Below are 18,961 nucleotides of genomic sequence, written 5' to 3'. Positions count from 1 at the left end.
CATGATTTGTGGTACATGATTTGTGGCACTTGATTCGTGGTACATGATTCATGGTACATGATTCGTAGTACATGATTTGTGGTACATGATTTGTAGTACATGATTCGTGGTACATGATGATTTGTGGTACATGATTTGTAGTACATGATTCATGGTACATGATGATTTGTGGTACATGATTCGCATTACATGATTTGTGGCACATGATTTGTGGCGCGTGATTTGTGGTACATGATTCGTGGTACATGATTCATAGTACATGATTTGTGGCACATGATTTGTAGTACATGATTCATAGTACATGACTTGTGGTACATGATTTGTAGTACATGATTCATAGTACATGATTTGTGGTACATGATTTGTAGTACATGATTACCTCGAGGCAGAAGCAGAGTTATTGTATTAGATTGTAGACAAATTCCGTGTCAAACATGTCCAAGGGATGAAAACATGTCCACTTTTCATCCCAGTCAACATACTGAATACTGTATAAAGCAATTCCTTTGTCACCCCATTTTTGTAGCTGACAGTTGATCGCTAGGGGGCGCTCCGAGGTCCGGTAACATAAAAATATTGCTATACTGTTACTATTTGTTTTTTCTTGTGTTCATTTTGTACGTTTAATATTTAGTTTCCGTAGTTTCTGTATGGTACGCGATTATTTAGAGTAGAGTAAGGGAAGCCATATATTTCCAACGTTGTTCAGCTTCTGGTCTTCCGGCGATCACTCCCTGCATCTACATGGAGCCTTTTCACTTTAGAATATTTACTTCTATTTGAGTTAGAGCGGAGATGTTCCCCTTGGAGGCAAAAGCTGCTTTCTTCAATTTTTCTGATTGTTGCGTCTCAAGAGGAACCATTTCAAACAAGTGCTGTTGAATTGCACTACTCCTGTTCCCCTTCCACTTTATCCTGTCAAAACATTTTAATGCACTTAATCTATTTGATCAAAACCTATATTGGATGAGGTGTTTTCTTATGTGTAATTTACCACTCGGAGGCTATTGCAAGCTGAACCGGTTACCATTCGATTGTCTAACAACAGCCAGTAGGCGTGATTCTGTTGTGATTCTGTTTTTACTCTCGAAGGTTTTGTTGCAAAATTGGTCAAATTTCGCAACACTTGGCCGAGCTGAGGCGGAGATGTTATCATTAAAAACAAAAGGCAGCAATATTCAGTGGATGCATGATGACGTGCATAAAATGTTGGCTTCTGAAGCTTCCCTTTCACTGGAAAAACAAAATAGATTTACACAGCCAGTCTGTGCAGAGAAATGAGGAAGCTTTCCAAAAGCATGAATGCCTCCACCTCCACCGCTAGTGTTTTATGTCAGCAAAATAACTCCACGTTGCGCAACAGTAGTAGATGACAATGGGTGTTGAATGATCTATATTTTTGACAAATTTCCCAAACTTTACTTAAGGTTTACGCCATGTTTAGATGGAAAATCTTCCAAGTAGCTTCTTGAAGAAGCTACTTCTTCAAGAAGCTTCTTGGATGAGTGGTGAAATGTCTTCTCAGGTGAAGGTGAAGGTTCTCAGTCATCCAGGTCATGGTATATCCAAAAATTGTTTAAAAAAGGCAACTGGACTTATAGAGGTTTTTGAGAAGTCGTTTCACCACTCATGAGTTGCCTTTTTTAAAACGCTTTTTGGATATAGTAAGACCTGGATGACTGAGAACCTTCACATTCACCTGAGAAGACATTTCATTTCACCACTCATCCGAGGCAACAGGACTTGTAGAGTTTTTTGAGAAGACGTTTCACCACTCATCCGAGTAGCTTCTTGGAGAAGCTACTAGACTTGTAGAGTTTTTTGAGAAGTTGTTTCACCACTCATGCGTCACCTTTTGTAAACTCTTTTTGGATATACTATGACCTGGATGGCTGAGAACCTTCCCCTTCACTCATCTGAGGCAACTGGACTTGTAGAGTTTTTTGAGAAGACTTTTCACCACTCATCCAAGTAGCTGCTTCTTCTCAGGTGAAGGTGAAAATTCTCAGTCATCATAGTATATCCAAAAATCATTTACAAAATGCAACTGGTCTTGTAGAGTTTTTTGAGTAGATGTTTCACCACTCATCCGAGTAGATTCTTCAAGAAGCTACTCGGACGAGTGGTGAAACGTCTTCTCAAAAAACCTCTACAAGTCCTGCTGCCTTTTTTAAACACTTTTTGGATAAAATCTGCCGATGTTAAAAGTCCGAGCAGATCGGTCGCGGTCCAGAGGGCTCTCTGTCGCTGCATTTTCTGCCCTGTCCTTTTCCATTTACACAGTGAGCGACTACCGCTTTCACGAGCTGGGATCAAGTCTCCGCTCTCATGCTTGGACTAGTAACAGCTCTCACCATTCTCACACCATGCCACACTTTCTCGCCTCCTAATGATTGGGGATATGAGACCCACTGGCCCTGCGAAACCTGGATGATGGAGAGCATCACACGTTCCCTGCACGACGTCTGTGTGAAGGCAGTCATTACTGAGGGAAGATGTTAGCTGCGCTTTCTCCTGCAGAACATTTTTTAAACATAAAAGTATAAGTCAACGAGGCTTCCTTTGGTTTACCTAGTTATATGGTGATTATGTACTCTAAGAAGTTGTATTTCCCCCTTTTTAAGTACAAAAAAACAACAAGCAGTTTTTTTATATAAGAATCACATGAAATGTAAGTTAAATGCTGCTCGGAGTTGGGGTAGATTTAATCAGAACAGTTCCGTGCAGAATGAGGGCATTTCTCTGTGTAATCACTTCATCACGACCCCTCCATTTGTCTGATAGCTCATGCCAACTAAAAAAAAAAACAAAAAAAAAACACACTGACGGGAACTTTTCTGGCGAAATCTAATTTGGAGCGCCGTGTAAAACTAGGACAAAAGGACAAAGTCACCTCGTGCCGCGGCGTTCATTTTGATCTCATTCAGTTAAACGGCACACATCCACTCAAAAGGAGAAATCTACCTTAAATCTGTCGAGCCTACCTTAACTCCTTCGCATATTTTGCCGGAAAGGCTTCAAACTGTCCGGTGTATCAGTCAGCAGATGACAAAAATGTATTTCTGTTTTTGAAACATTCAGCAGAGGGAGATTCCTTGGCTCAGGTTGTCATCTAATACAGAGGCTCTTTGAGCGAGTCGCGATTCATGTTTGCGTGGTTTTAGGTGTGAGCGTGTGAGTGCAGATAGCCTTGCGTCCGTCATCAGGGCCGGGTGAGCAGAATGGAAACGTTTGGCAGGAAAACTGCTCCGAAAGGCGCACGTGATGTTACGTTCCCAGAGCTGAGCTTCAGGGGGTTTTAGTGTGGCGTTACACTGACTTACTGTAACTCCATCCAGACGGCAAAGCTGGCACATTTTATTTATTCATTACTGATGTAAATGTAGGTAAATGTAGGTAATTGCAGAGGGTAACTGCTCAGAGATTCTCAGTGTTTTTGAAAGTGACATAAGATCTATGGTTAGCCTAGCTTAGCATAAAGAGCTACACACCTGCAAAGCTCGCAGATTGACATGATTTGGTAATACGTTTGTCTGTAATATACACTGTTGTATTGCAGTTTTTTATTATTTAGTGTTTCAGTTGGTGCGTGCATGTGTTAGTTAAACAGCCGCTGAACTGGAGTATAAGACAGGGGGGTCAACCGGGGACCCCTAGTGGGTTAATGCTGAGATTGTGCCTTTATTTATGAGCTCAAGTTTTCCACTTTGTCAGTTTTTTTCTTCAGAAGCACGTATTTGACATTTCTGCTGTTGTTTTCATCTCGACTCCTCCTGAGAGTCAGCCTCCGTGCTGTCGTGCAGGTTCCCTTCCAGCGAGCAAAGAAGCTGCTCCCCTCATAGTCATACCCTGATATTCTCATGCTGCTCGGCGTACCTTAACACTGAGTTCTTCTTGGATTACAAACACATGTCAGCCTATTGAGCAGAAAGTACAGCGCGCTTGGGCTCACTCTTTTCGTTCTTTTAATGAAATGTAACTGTCTTTTATTTCCTCTGCTTCGTGCGCATGGGATGAGCGGGGGATTAGGGCGTACGGGGGTAACATGTTGCTGGCTTTTAAATGTTAAAGAGGCAGCGAGCACGTGAAGCGGTCCAGTCCGTCAGGCATGGAAGTGTTGAATCATGAGGTTGGCTGCGGCGGGCTGCTGGGGCTGATGTCAGCCCTGCGGTATGTGCTCACTGGGCTCGGCTGTAAGCTGACCCCCCTCTCTCCCCTCTGTTGTGTTTCTATTTCCAGGGCGTGAGCGGAATGTCCGTGGATGAGAAGCCTGAAGCCCCCATGTATGTGTATGAGTCGACGGTTCATTGTACCAATATCCTACTCTGCCTCAACGACCAGCGGAAGCAGGATATCCTGTGCGATGTGACTGTCCTGGTGGAGGGCAAGGAGTTCCGAGGGCACCGGGCCGTGCTGGCTGCCTGCAGCGAGTATTTCCTCCAGGCGCTGGTGGGCCAGGCAGAGAATGGCTTGGTCGTTAGCCTTCCCGAAGAGGTACGTCCATCCAACGTGTTGTTTAACCCTAACCCTGTTACACTTTCCTCACACACGCACAAATAATAAAAACTCACGGTACTTTGGACGAAGGCCTTCTATGCACCCCACCTTCAAGCAAAATCAGGCTTAGTTACTTTTATCAATGAAAGTGAATCAGCATTTTAACAAATTGCTGCCACATGAGTTGGCGATAAAAGAGAACGTCACAACACAACAAAGGCAGATAACAGCAGATAACGTCATAGTTGTGGTGACAAATGGCGCCAAGAAAGGGCGGATCTTGCATGTGTTGATGTGTGCAACAATGTACAAGTGTGCATGTATGTGCAGAAACATGCAGGACTAGTAGATTACCTTTGTTTACCCTTCAGTGTTCGGAGCTCGCTCGCTATTTATCCGATTTAGAGAATACGACGTCACGAGAGTCGGTAGCAGCGATAGAGCGTTTTAATTTGCTCGCCCGTCGCCGGATAAAGTCACAGTAAAAGGTGCGACAGAGTGAATTATTATGCCTGCGGGGCTGTGATTGCCAATTAGCACCTGTCAGCCGGCGCTGCCGCCAGTGTCGGCGGCACACTTTTGCGGTGAGATTAACGCCACCTCGGGCTCGGCGCTCGTCGGGACTGAGCAACACTCCTCACTCTTTGCTCGCCTCAGCTCTCGCTCTGTCACTTTAAACGGATCCCCTTCAGAGCGCGATGAAAGCGCCCCCTCCGACGTATTGATGTCGCGTCTCGCTACATACGCGCGCCGCTGCGAAAAACTGGGCCACATCCCACATGTGCTGTGGCGCCGGGGCCGGCGCGCATTAATAAAGTAACGCCTGTCAAGCGACTGTTGCCGCACTCAGTCACCATCAGATAGGTAAAATGAGCATGTTTTTTTTTTTTCTTTTCTTATCTCAGCACTCAAAGCATCATCCCTCTCATTCACCGGCTGCGTCTATGAATAATGCATAAGCTGTTGTGTGTTTCAGGTGTGAGATGAGAGTGTGGAAAGTAACATCTTTCAATTACTCTTTCTTTAATGTGCCAGAAAGAGACAGTTACTCCCATTGAGCCGTCTTCCCTTTGTCCAACGTTGTTCGATTTGACAACATTTCTTTTAGCATTTTATTTAGGCGGCACCCCAACATATAATGAATACATCAGCTTTATGCAGTCACAATAGACAGTAGCAGGAAATCTAATGATGCAGTGCAGTGGCAGTTCATTTCCACCTTTATTACTGTCTGCATGTCTTTAGATTATGTTTAATTACTAAACATACCAACAATGTAATCTCTGACTGTTGAGACTAATCCCAGGGACAGATTCCACTGACGGTGCTCGTCACGTTCCTTACGGTCCCCCGTCACCCTTTTGCTTTCCGGTCAGTGACCAAACTCAGCTGACACATCCCCGCCTCCAGTCTGACTTCCCCCCCCTGACGCCTGGGGCACGGCTGCTCAGCCTTTTGCTCAGCTTCATGTACGTAGCGTTAGCAACGCTCCGCCGACCCTCCCCTGTCTGGCCGTGGACGAGAATCCCTGCTACTGCGGGCCGGCACCTATGTGTAACAAAGGGCAAGTAAGAAGGGACTCGTGGCCGCTGAGAGAAAAGAGGGGGGAGGTTAGTACAGATGAAATGTGAAACAAAGACCACCTCCCCCACCACCTTCTTCACCCGCCTCCCATGCCCCCCCCCCCCCCCCCCGGAGTAGTCCGGGTTGGCGGGGCTGAGTGACATCATCTGTATCTAATGTGATTGTGGTCTTGCACAGGGCCAGCCGGTTTCATCAAGGGGCTTTTTTTGGACGTCACATCAAGGGAGCAAAACAATCCCGCTTGATCTGTGCAATGCTGTCTTCTCTGCCTGCCAGCAGGGGGAAAGATTACGATGTCCGTGTTGTTTCTCTACATCATCTTTCAGGAGTGTGGAAACAACAAGGGCTAATTCATAAGATTCAGAGTGCAGTAAGGGGTAGGGTTTTCAAAGAGAGCCCTCCACTGGAGAGGAGCGGTTAACACTGTGACTGGAAATAATCTCCTCACAGTGGAAGATGTGACTCCTCACTAGTGTGATCACAGCAGACTACTGTCAGATACACTATTTGTGGAAGAATGGGTCGCTGTCAGGAGCTCCAGCGTGATACTGTGATAGGATGCCACCTGTGCAACAAGTCCAGTCGTGAAATTTCCTCACTATTAAATAATCCACAGTCAACTGTCAGTGGTATTATAACAAATAACAAAGTGGAAAAGATTGGGAACGACAGCAACTCAGGTCTCCAACTTTCTGCAGAGTCGACCTCTACAGGCCTCCAAACTTCATGTGGCCTTCAGATTAGCTCAAGAACAGTGCGTAGAGAGCTTCATGGAATGGGTTTCCATGGCTGAGCAGCTGCATCCAAGCCATACATCATCAAGTGCAATGCAAAGCGTTGGATGCAGTGGTGGAAAGCACGCCGCCACTGGACTCTAGAGCAGTGGAGACGCGTTCTCTGAAGTGATGAATCACGCTTCTCCATCTGGCAATCTGATGGACCAATCAGGGTTTGGTGGTTGCCAGGAGAATGGTACTTGTCTGACTGCATTGTGCCAAGTGTGAAGTTTGGTGGAAGGGGGGATTATGGTGTGGGGTTGTTTTCCAGGAGCTGGGCTTGACCCCTTAGTTCCAGTGAAAGGAACTCTGAATGCTTCAGCATACCAAGAGATTTTGGACAACTCCATGCTCCCAACTTTGTGGGAACAGTTTGGGGACGGCCCCTTCCTGTTCCAACATGACTGAGCACCAGTGCACAAAGCAAGGTCCATAAAGACATGGATGAGTGAGTTTGGTGTGGAAGAACTTGACTGGCCTGGTAGAACACCTTTGGGGCGAAGACTGCAAGCTAGACCTTCTTGTCCAGCATCAGTGTCCAACCTCACAAATGCAAAAATGTCCATAAACACATTCCTAAACCTTGTAGAAAGTCTTCCCAGAAGAGTTGAAGCTGTTACAGCTGCAAAGGGTGGGCCAACATCATATTAAACCCTATGGATCAAGAATGGGATGTCACTTAAGTTCATATGCGTGTAAAGGCGGATGAGCAAATACTTTTGGCAATACAGTCTAGGTGCTAGTGAGCAGCATGTGGGAATATTATGACTGGTGACTCTCTGATTTTTAAAAAGACGGGTGTATCCACCAGCAGCGTCGAAGGATTTCCTTTTGGTTGATTATAACGGAACTAAAAATCTGGTGGGCGTCCTTAGAAGCCTAAAAAGGAGCTGAACCTGATGGTTACTGGCGCAAGGGCCAGGATTTAAAGGGTGTGGTGTTAGAAGGGGCTTTCAGACTGAACCCCATAGCAAGTGCCCCGCATGAACAGTCACACAGATACAGCCTGTCAGACAGATGGTGGTCGTCAAGAGCCAGAGAAAGAGCGCTGCCTTTCTTAAAGATGGGGGCTGCTCGGTAGGGTATGAAGAGGAAAGCTCGGAGGGAGGAGTGATGAGCTATATCCAAGCCTCTTGTTCCAGCAGGGGGTCTCTTTTCTTTTTTCTTTTTTTTCCTGCCAAGACAAGGACACCTCTCCTCTGGTAAACTGACATGGTGCTGGGTCTTTGTCTGCGTTTGCACGGCAAGCTAGTGGAGCACCTTGAGCGCTCAGCCTACAAGGTGACAGCCAGCAATGTGATCCTTCTTTGTATCGAACTCCGACAAAAATACGACATGAAAGGAATACACCGGGTTGTCTCACCACATTTCATGCCCTTACCTGAGTGTCTGCTCTGCCTGGCGTGTTAAAACGCCCTGAGAAATTCATTAATTTCATCATTTGTTTGGGCAAAAGCAAGCAGCCCAAACACAATCATGTCGTGTCTTAAACAGTTCAGTGATGAGGTCATGTCCTCCCCAGTGTCTGGTCTGCACTGTGAGCTCCGCTGGCAGAGGATTAGACATACACTATCTGATTTAATCCAGTGTCAGGAGGAGGTTTACTTACCCACAGCTCAGGACCAGGAGAGTCTCGAGCTTCTGCTGTCACTGAGGGCGTCGCTTTCCGTGCATTCACAGTTCTCCCAGAATCACGAGCAAAATCTGTGACCCTGCGCTGACTGTTTCTTGTCACTTTGCGCTAAAGCTGGCGCAAATTTGAAACTTTTTGGAGACGCTATGTCTGTCAAAAGGCTTTGTCATCTTTGTTTTATCCTTTATCACAGTAAGAAGGTTCTGGGTTTGAATGGGACCTTTGTGTGTGGAGTTTGCATGTTCTCCCTGTGTCTGCGTGGGTTCTCTCCAGGTTCTCTAGCTTCCTCCCACCATCCAAAGACATGCTGGTTAGGTTCACTGGTGATTCTAAATTGGCCGTAGGTGTGAGTGTGAATCGCTGTTCCGATGACAGCTGGGATAAACCTATTAAATTCAACAGTTTGTCTGATTTTATATGTGCTAGAGCTACACACAGCAGTTTGGTAACAAACAATTAAACACTTCTTAAAGGGGAACTACTGTTTTTTACAACCTGGACCTTATTGCATAAAATACGGTTGTTTACTCACCCATATAACTTTTGTGTAATTTGCACTGATTTAGGAAATAATTAGATCAACGTATATCCGTATAGTGGGAGTGAATGGGGCACCGAGACGCAGCCTCTAAATAACGCATTATCTGCTGCAAAACTCGTTCATTTCACCAATATTTTGTTATGATACACTCGTGCTATTCCCCGTTGAGTCCGGATTGACCTACAGACCCCGGATGATGTCTTCTGACCTGGATGATGTCATCTCTGAGTGCCGTGCGCACCCGCGATGGTCGGCTTGTTAACCTGTAATTTGCTACTGCTAGTTTTTTGCAACATGGCTGAATATTTTTCCGATTCTGAGGTTGTGGACGAACCATAGCAGTAGCAAATTACAGGTAAACGAGCCGACTGCCGCGGGTTCGCGCGCTGCTCAGAGATGACATCGTCCAGGTCAGAAGACATGATAACAGGTAACTCCAGACTCAACGGGGAATAGCACTAGCGTATCATAACAAAATATTGGTGAAAGGAACGAGTTTCACTGCAGATAATGCTTTATTTAGAGGCTGCGTCTCGGTGCCCCAGTCACTCCCACTATATGGATATATGTTGATCTAATTATCTCCTAAACGAGTGCAAATTACACAAAAGTTATATGGGTGAGTAAACAATCGTATTTTATGCCAGAAATAAGGTCCAGGTTGTAAAAAACAGTAGTTCCCCTTCCCACAGAAATGAGCGGAAAGATATCCTAAATTGATGAAAAACTGTGACAAACATTGTAAACGGAAATGTAAAATGTCTAAAATGATGTCGAAAAGATTTGTAGCGCGTGCCATCCTTAGTGTAATACGTCTCTAATGCAGGCTGCGCTCAGATACGTATAATATCACTCTGTGTGATGGCTTAGTAAGCTGCTCTATTGCTATTACTTCTTCAGCTGTAAAACACTTTCCTTTCTTCCTCGAGCCTTACCCCACTGTGGCCTCTGTCCCTGCTGCACATTTCCTGTCATCTCCTGCAGAAAAACAGCTTAAACCACAACGGCATCCTGACAAGCGCTCGGTACAGTGGCTGTTTCATTTCTATCAGAGCTGTGACTCATGCTCCTTATTGTTTGTCCATGCACATGGAGGTTAATGTCAGGTTACTCAGCAGATCTGATGTTAAAGCATCAGCTGCTGTCTCCAGTGGAGATGGAGTTTTTCTATTTTTTTTTTTTTTCCTGGAGAAGGAAACACTTCGTTGTCATGCCGTGCCACGGCGTTATTAGCATGCATTACATGCAGGAATTCACTGGAGTACATTTGCATAAATTAGCCGTCTCCTCTGTGAAGACGAAAGGCCAGTGTAAGAGAATAGCACTTAGTGGGGGCAGAGGGAGAGCGGTGTGGCATTGCTCAGCTTGTTTATGAAAGAATATTTGGCAGGCTTCATTCAAGTGTCATGCGTATTGTCCACGTGTCGCTGCCTTCTGTATCTTCCCAGTCATGGTGCTGGCCGTCCGCTGCAGACACTGAGCAGGACTGTTAGCCTAATATGGCCCCAATCTGTCACGCTGATGAATTTGTCTCTTTGTCTTAACTCACACAATAAGTGTTGCTAACAGCCGAGATGTTTCAAACGCCGTGGCAGTTAGCTTAATGACCAGGAAGCAGCCTGTGTATCCTCCCTGGCCTCCTCTTCTTCCTTTAACATTTAGCTTCCCGCGGCCATCACCCTTCCTCTCATTCTCCTCCGTGCTCCGTCCATCCTCCTCCATTATTTACCCCCCCGTCCCTCCCTCCCTCCGTTCATCCTGTGCCGCTCCCTTTAGGCTTTCCTTCATTAGGGCTGCTGCGCTGGTTGTAACAGTGGAGTAATCACATATGGTGCAGGGCACACATAAAGATGCGCTCCCGCAGGCAGCAGCTGCTGATACTAGCTGAAAATAGATCCCTGGTACGCTCAGCACTTTTTCCTGCAGCGGCTTTGCTGTTTATCAGCAGCTCTGGAAGCGACGAGTCCGGGGCCGCCCGGCCACATTTAAGCCGCCACCGCCGCACCGTAACAGTCGGTGTGTTGAGAGTGCATGTAGCAATGCACTGGATCGCCGACAACTGCTAAAACAAGGAGCAGATAGAAGGAAATGAGACATCACGCAGTTTGTACCTCATCTTTAAATCCTAAATCTGCTTATAACAACAACAATTTAAAAAAAAGCGTGTTTTCTAGGTGTGTGTTTATGAGACAGCTAAGACCCCCCTCCTTTTAACTATTGCCGGAATATGATACGATGAAGCCACATGTTCAGGTTATGCACAAACACCTAAAAGAAAGCTCTTGCATGTTTTGTGCTTGCACGGCTTTTAGATCTTTTGTAGAAGAATGCAATATTAAAGAGACACTACAGAAGTCAGGATATCCCGCCTTCTGCTGTACCTTTTCTTTTGCTTCTTAGAAATCCCCCAACTTTATGGGTTTGTCATAGCAAATCACAGCGTCACACCTTCCGTGCAGAAACATGAATGCTGCCATCTTTAACTCAGCGTTGCGACTGGGAGGATTAAAGATCAGTCTGCAGTCCAGTCTGCGGTACAGACGTTTGTGTGCACACGTCCGTATTTGTGCGATCAGTGCTGCATCAGTAGTGTAGTGGATGTGCTGCGCTCATCACTAAAGCAGATAGTCTAGTCAAAGCCTATGCCCCCCCTCCCCAATCTGTCACACTCAGACATGCTCACTCTATAGCACAGGCACACACACACACACACACCATCCCCCCTCACAGATATGGAGTCAGCAGCTTCCTCCTAACAATGACTGATGTGTGCGATGCTGCTGGTCTGTTAGTCAGAGCATGCTGCAAGGTGCTTCACACCGGAGGACGGAGATGAGACGGCGCACATCGTCAGTACATAAACAGAGAAACTCAGCACACGTATGATTGAAATTAACGTCAGAATTAAGATTTATTAAGACAAAAAAATCAGCCTCACGGAACTCTACTTTGCCATTTACAGCATTCGGTAACCTCAGCGTGGGAAATGTAGGCGATAGGGCTGTGAGTACTGAGTTGCAGGTGCCAAGCATGTCACGGGCCATCTAAAATAAATATTAAAGGATTTGATGCCTGTAGCTTTTGAGAAAAAGCGCCTCACTTCATAAATAAACAACTACGGTATGATGCAAGAAACACACATTTATTCACAGCTTTGACGTGGCTTTGAATTGAGGAGAAAGCAGGGCGGTTGGAGGAATTTATAAGTTGCAGATTTGCAGATTGGCGTTAGGGGAAAAACGTGCAAAGGACTTTCTGATGGAAATCTCTCCTATAATGTAGCCACAGTTAGCAAATACGAACCGTTAGCATGCAGTCTTCAATTAACTTGACCTAATATCGGTCTCCTCCTTTTTTTTTTCCAGGGAACTTGGGGGTTGTAGTAACATTTTCGGTATCGTCTAGCATGCAAGCAAGTCATAAAAGGCTTGATCGATTACTTCTAGACTTATAAATTAAGTGATGAATGCAGCAGTGGGAGTCAACGGAAAGAAAATGCTTCGAGGTAGAGCTGGAGTTTAGAGTCTAACCCTAACCCTAAGTCATAAAAGGCTTGATCGATTACTTTTAGACCGATAAAAAGACCTATAAATTAAATAATGAATGCAGCAGTTGGACTTAACGGAAAGAAAATGGTTGTAGGTAGAGCTGGAGTACAACATCTAACCCTAAACCTAAACCTAACCCTGACCCTAAGTCATAAAAGGCTTGATCGATTACTTTTAGCATTATAAATTAAATAATGACTGCTGCAGTGGGACTAAACGGAAAGAAAATGCTTGTAGGTAAAGCTAGACAAGAACATCTAACCCTAAACCTAAACCTAGGTCATAAAAGGCTTGATCGATCACTTTTAGACCTATAAAGTAATGATTTCAGCATTGGGAATAAACAGAAAGAAAATGCTTGTAGCCTTGTAGGTAGAGCTAGAGAAGAACATCTAACCCTAAACCTAAACCTAAGCCTAAGTCATAAAAGGCTTGATCGATTACTTTTAGACCTATAAAAAGACCTATAAATTAAATAATGACTGCTGCAGTGGGACTAAACAGAAAGAAAATGCTTGTAGGCAGAGCTAGAGAAGAACATCTAACCCTAACCCTAAACCTAAGTCATAAAAGGCTTGATCGGTTACTTTTAGCCCTATAAATTAAACAATGACTTCAGCAGTGGGACTAAACAGAAAGAAAATGCTTGTAGGTAGAGCAAGAGAAGAACATCTAACCCTAACCCTAAACCCTAAGTCATAAAAGCCTTCATTGATTACTTTTAGACCTATTAATTAAATGATGAATGCAGCAGTTGGATCCATCGGAAAGAAAATGCTTGTAGGTAGAGCTGGAGTTTAGCATGTAACCCTAACCCTAACCCTAGGTCCGAATGTCTTTGACAGTGTCTGGAAGTAATATTCACACAAAGCATGCCTAAACGCCTAATTTAACTGAAAGAATATAAAAAATAACAGAATTGTGGGGAAAGGAGAGATCAGAATGCTGACTATTTAGAGGTTATCTTTGCATCAGTAAACAAGAACAGTATGGTTAGAGTCAGCAGTTGATAGTATCCAAATTCTATCCAATATTTGGTCTGTTGTGTAGAAGCAAACTAATGTCCGTGGATTCATGTCCCAGAAAATCCACATGGTCTGCTGCTTTAATACATTCTTAGACTCACTCAGATGACCTCAAGCTATTTTTCTTTTTCACCGACATATTTGCGTTTCCACATGCTAACTGCTTAGTTGTTTGTCCAGGCGGAAAAAATCCACAGAGCAAATGCTGTGGTTTTGGAAGCCTGATCACCTCAGGAGGGAAAATCCCCGCTTCACTGTGCGTCTGTCGGATACTGCCGGACCTTTGGACGTTTGCTGCGGCGCTCAAACGGTTTATATTTAGGGTAATTTATCTCGTTTCCCTGTACAAAGGCGGTGGCGGCGGCGCAATCTGTAAACAGTGGGCTCATTAAAACCTCATCTCGCAGCTCTTCCCCTACATCTGCGAGCCTCTGTTAAGTCTTGTAAGGAAGGCTTTACATCATTCAGCCTCTGAAAAGGTGCTTTGTAGACAAACAATGCCACTTCCAAAGTGAATCCATTGTAATTGCATCCGTGAGCGCGCTCTGTGTGCAGTTTGATCGCGTTCCCCAGGTGCTTAACGCGGTAATATGTTTGTCACCAGAGACAACGAGGATAAAGCTGCAGGGGCTGGTCGCTAGAGCCCGAGCAAGGTGACGAACGCAGACTGGCGCGAACGTCATGCTGATCCCCGAACTATTAAAGTCAGCTCCTCAGATTCTTTTCTTTGTGTCAGTGTGCTCGGCGACAACAGCAGCAGAGGGCAGCCTCGACTTCTGCAGGCTCAGGAGTTTACCTAATTATCTGGCATTAAGTCTAAATGGAAGGCTTCCCTCTATCATCCCGCGCCACATGGCCACAACGGGGATAAGCCGCAGTCTTACAAACCATTAGGCTTACAAGCACTTGACCCGAGGTTGCAGAGCACTGACACAGAAAGTGAGGGTGCATAGCTATGCCCCAATCAGAGCCAATACATGTTTGTGGGTAAGCACTGTTTTTTTTTTTTGACAGAAGCTCGACAGAAGTTTTTCAGGATCTGGGTCTCAAACATGAATATTTTGTTCACAGAAGCAGCTTGCAGTTGACCATCAAGTGCCAAAAGCTGGAATTATATGTGCGGTCCAGTTCCTAATCTTGTTTACCTGTTCTTTAAGCAAACAGTTCCAGATTCAATTCACCATTTCTCAGATTTTGAAGACTTTTCAACTCACAAGAAGCAAGCCCTGGGCATAAAATGTAATAAACATTGTTTACGCCTGCAGTTAAACATTTTACCTCAAGTAAATAGGGGGTTTTGCAACACAGAGCAGTGACAAGACAGGGTATACCACTTATATGACCACAGAGCAGACAGTGGTGCACTGCCGGGATGCCTCGCAGGTTGCTGTTATGAACACGAGTCAGGGCAGACTGCATCCCCAGAGCACTAGTTCTTATGTACTGCCGTATAAAATGGTCAGGACTGACCTGATAAAAAGATTAACCGGTACTTTACAGTGTTTATTTATGGTCGTTGGAACTGTTGACTTGTCTTGCCACACTCCAAGTGCTCTGAACAATGCCTGTGCTGATGGTAATGCTGGCAATTTCCCTGTTTTTCTGCAGGTCACTGCCAGGGGATTCGCCCCATTGTTGCAGTTTGCCTACACTGCTAAGCTGTTACTCAGCAGAGAAAACATCCAGGAGGTCATCCGCTGTGCCGAATTCCTGCGCATGCACAACCTTGAGGACTCGTGCTTTCGCTTCCTGGAAGCTCAGCTGCGCAGTGAGGAGGACAACGGGCTGCTCTGCCACAAGGTGGTGACAGAGGCAAACAACTCAGAGGATGAGAGCATGCAGTCAGAGGTAGAGAGGCCTTCCTCCCCGAGGGCACGGCATTGTGCAGATGCCTTCAACTCCTTTCGGTGCCCTGACGACGATCGGCTAGCAATGGCGATGCCCAGCAACTTCGCGGATGGCCGGCTCGACTTTGACCGGCACGGAGCGTCAGACCTGCCACGATGCCCCAAGTACAGGAAATACCAGTGGGCTTGCAACAAGCACAATAATGACACCTCCTCAAATACCAGTACCTCAGGTTTTCCAAGCACATTAAAGGAGAGCGTCAGTAGTGGGGCAGTGCCAGGTCAGGGCAGGCTGCCTTTGGCACAGATCAAAGTTGAACCGCAGGCAGACGAAGAGGCCATTTCATTGTGCCTGTCAGGGGATGAGCAGGATGTCAAGGATAAGGACAGTGTGACAGCCATGGAAATGGATAACCCCATATCTGTGGAGAGAACCAAGAGAACCAAGTCCCCTTCCTGTCTCCGAGCCTTCTTCAAGAAAGGGGACCTCCCCAGTCTGCCCAACACATCACAGCAGCTAATCGCAAACAGACTTGTCTGCCCCCAGGACAAAGGAAACTCTCAGGGAGATCATAAAAAAGACTTCAGCCCTTTCACTGGGGAGCTGGGCCCGTCTGTTACATCCCCAAAGGAGGTGGACGCTTTCCCTGCAGGGTTGTCCCTCAAATCTGCTTCCTGTGATGGAGTCTGCAAACAGGAAGCTGAGATAGACCGGCGTAGTGTCATATTTTCTTCAGGGGCCTGCGACCGTCTGGGAACGCCAGCGCATTCCTACCCCGGTGGGAACTCTTTGGAGATGGAGCTTTCCGATCACATGACAAAGAGCCTTTGGGCTGGAGCTAGCCAGTCCCTCCCCACCTCCCAGACCTATTCTCCCAGCGCCACTTCCTCCGAGTCCTCAGTCCTGTGCCGCCCACGGCCCAACACCAGCTGCCCAGTGCCAATCAAAGTATGCCCACGCTCACCGCCTTGTGAGACACGCACCAGGACTTCCAGCTCCTGCTCCTCGTACTCCTACGCGGAGGACGGCAGCGGAGGCTCCCCGTGCAGCTTGCCCCAGTTTGAGTTCTCCTCGTCACCATGCTCCAACGTGGCGCGCTGCCTCAATGTGGACCAGCAGGAGCAAAGTGTGGGAGGGGACGCCCTTTTTAACCAGGTGCGGCCCAAGATCAAATGTGAGCAGTCCTACGGCACCAACTCCAGTGACGAGTCGGGCTCTTTCTCAGAGGGAGACAGCGAGTCTTGCAATGTGCAGGACCGAGGGCCAGAGGTGAGTGTAAAACACTGTCCTTCGCTCGTAACGCACTATGTCGCCATCACACGCAATTCCACCATGGCTAATTATATCGCAGTGGCCCGCTCTCCAGGTCTGCATTAGCAGTCATTAAATCATCATGTAATTGAAGCAGGAGTGTTCAGTACAAGATTTACAGCACCGCCAAAGGGCACAGATGTGCTTTGATATCATTAATCTGTTTTATGCACTGCTGGAGATCTGTGTAATGAGTCTGAAGACGAGAGCCCAAATGCGCTAGAACGGCCCAAATGAAGGAAGGAAGCCGTGGTGATTGGGATGTGTTTATCACGGCTGCGGTTGGTCATCTTTGTTGAGAATGGCTTGCGCGAGAGAGATAGGCACCGTGGTCGATTGAAGAGTCAGGATTCTCTGAGGGTAGAACGGTCCTTTGAAGTTATTCCCCTTGTCCCCCTGCCAGTGCCAACTAGCCTTCATTTATTTAATCCCAGCAGAAACACTGACATACATCCGTGTCCATAAATATGCAAATGCTAATTCCCAGCGTAGCCGCCCTGGCCCCGTGTATGCGGCATGTCACAAAGGTATCACAATCAAGACCTTAGAGTAGTAGCGGCGTGCTATGGACGTACAGTTTTAATGAGCAGTGGATGCAGTGAGTTCCACTTGAGTGGACGAGCAGTTCCGGTTTGGTCCCGTGATGAGACCATACCGCAGCTCGACAGTGCTGACGAGGATAAATAGCAATCCTCTAATCATCCTCCACTAATCCACATGGGCAGACGTCCTCCAAGCTGCAGACTAGACGACTGTTGTTGTTTACCGGGTAAAGATCAGTGAGGGACCTTCTCGGTTCTCAGATGGTAGCGGAGCTCAGGTGTAATAATCTCAAAATGAGCTGATATTCCCACGTGAGGGGAAAGACGATGAAATCGGTTCGCGGAGAACGGCTTCGCTTGCCTTCGGCGCCGTTTGTTCAGGTTAACGACCGTAGTAAAAATGTCCATCAACGTCCGCGGCCTTTCGCCGAGGCGTGCTCTTGCCTTTAGGTGCAGAACTTGCATCCCCAGAATGTCTCTGGTGTAAATGCTAAAACGAGCACTCTTATTTCTTTTTTTTCTTTCTGTAATTTGCGCTTCCATGCTTTGCCTAGCAATTATTCCACAATGAGTGTGGCGGTTTGCATGCTTCTCCAAACTGTGACATCATACGTCGGCTTGAACTTAAAGCCCTTTGGCTCGAGGAGGCTCGGTGTTGTGTTATTGCATTCAGTGATGCTCGCTTGAGGTGTAGAGAGAATCGTTTTTGATGAGCGAGGGGAGGGCTGCTCTGAGTGCAAAAAAAAAAAAAGAGAAAGTGGTGTGTTGCCATGGCGATCGGATTCACAGAGCAAGCCCAGTGTGTTGCAAGAGTTGGAGCTACATGACAGGATTGTCTGAGGCGACGGAACCGAATTCTTTCCACAGAAAAATCACAAAGAGGCTCAGTAGTAATGTGTAATTATTACCTTCACAGCCGCGCAACACCCCTCGCCGTCAGATTTATGTGCCCGCGAAGGGCTTGCTGAATGCGCCACTGTAAATTATCCGGGACCGGTTTACAGCGCTGAGCTATCGCCCTAAAAATGACAAACAAGACATGACACAAGTCAATTCCCTTTGTCATTTCTTTGTGTGGGTATGACTCTGTTTATAAATGCATGCATCAGCTACTGATAGTATATCTTCCGTCGAATCTCTTCGACTCTCACACAGGGTTATTTGCAGGCTTCATTGTCATAGGATACTGATAAGACTTTTCATGAATGAATGTTTCCCAGATCTGCACGTTGTGCGTATTGTTGCTTAAAGTGGAAATCGCAGAGAGTTAAGCGCAGTTTAGGGTTACTCCGCTTTGGCTTTCATGTGGCGAAGAAATGCTCCCTCATGCTTTCTGAGACGCGCTTTTTTTTTCTTACCAGGCCTTCTATGTATTTCGGTCATCCAAACAAACACGGCGATAAAGCTGTCCTCGCTGTGTTTGCACAGCAAACAGCTGAAGGGAAGAGGCAGGTTGGGTAAAAATAGCCGCAGCCCTGGACGGCGGACTGGACACGATGAATCCCGATGAGGAAGGAAGTTGTTAAAGCGCAGGCCAGTCTGACTGAAGCGTAGCCGTTTAAGGTGGCCAAGAATCATTTGAGGTCTCTGGGCAGCTCCTGCCCTGTGGTCACAGGCTGTCGCTCTCATATGAGCCACTTCTGAGTAGAGAACCAT

General features: G+C 46.3%; 1 protein-coding gene across 1 annotated transcript in view; it reads left to right on the top strand.

Annotated features, from left to right (window-relative positions):
• bach2b (BTB and CNC homology 1, basic leucine zipper transcription factor 2b) overlaps window positions 1-18,961 on the top strand; it is an 89,504-nt gene that overhangs the window by 55,345 nt on the left and 15,198 nt on the right. Inside the window, exons 2-3 of the mRNA XM_084560386.1 lie at window positions 4,240-4,494; window positions 15,213-16,721. Coding sequence (XP_084416512.1) covers window positions 4,252-4,494; window positions 15,213-16,721 — 1,752 coding nt within the window. The 5' untranslated portion in view covers window positions 4,240-4,251. The remainder of the gene's footprint in view (window positions 1-4,239; window positions 4,495-15,212; window positions 16,722-18,961) is intronic.

Source organism: Chelon labrosus (genome assembly GCF_963514085.1).
Source record: "Chelon labrosus genome assembly, chromosome: 14".
NCBI lineage: Eukaryota > Metazoa > Chordata > Actinopteri > Mugiliformes > Mugilidae > Chelon > Chelon labrosus.
The sequence above is the reverse complement of the archived record's forward strand: the minus strand, read 5'-3'. Positions and strand labels throughout refer to the sequence as shown.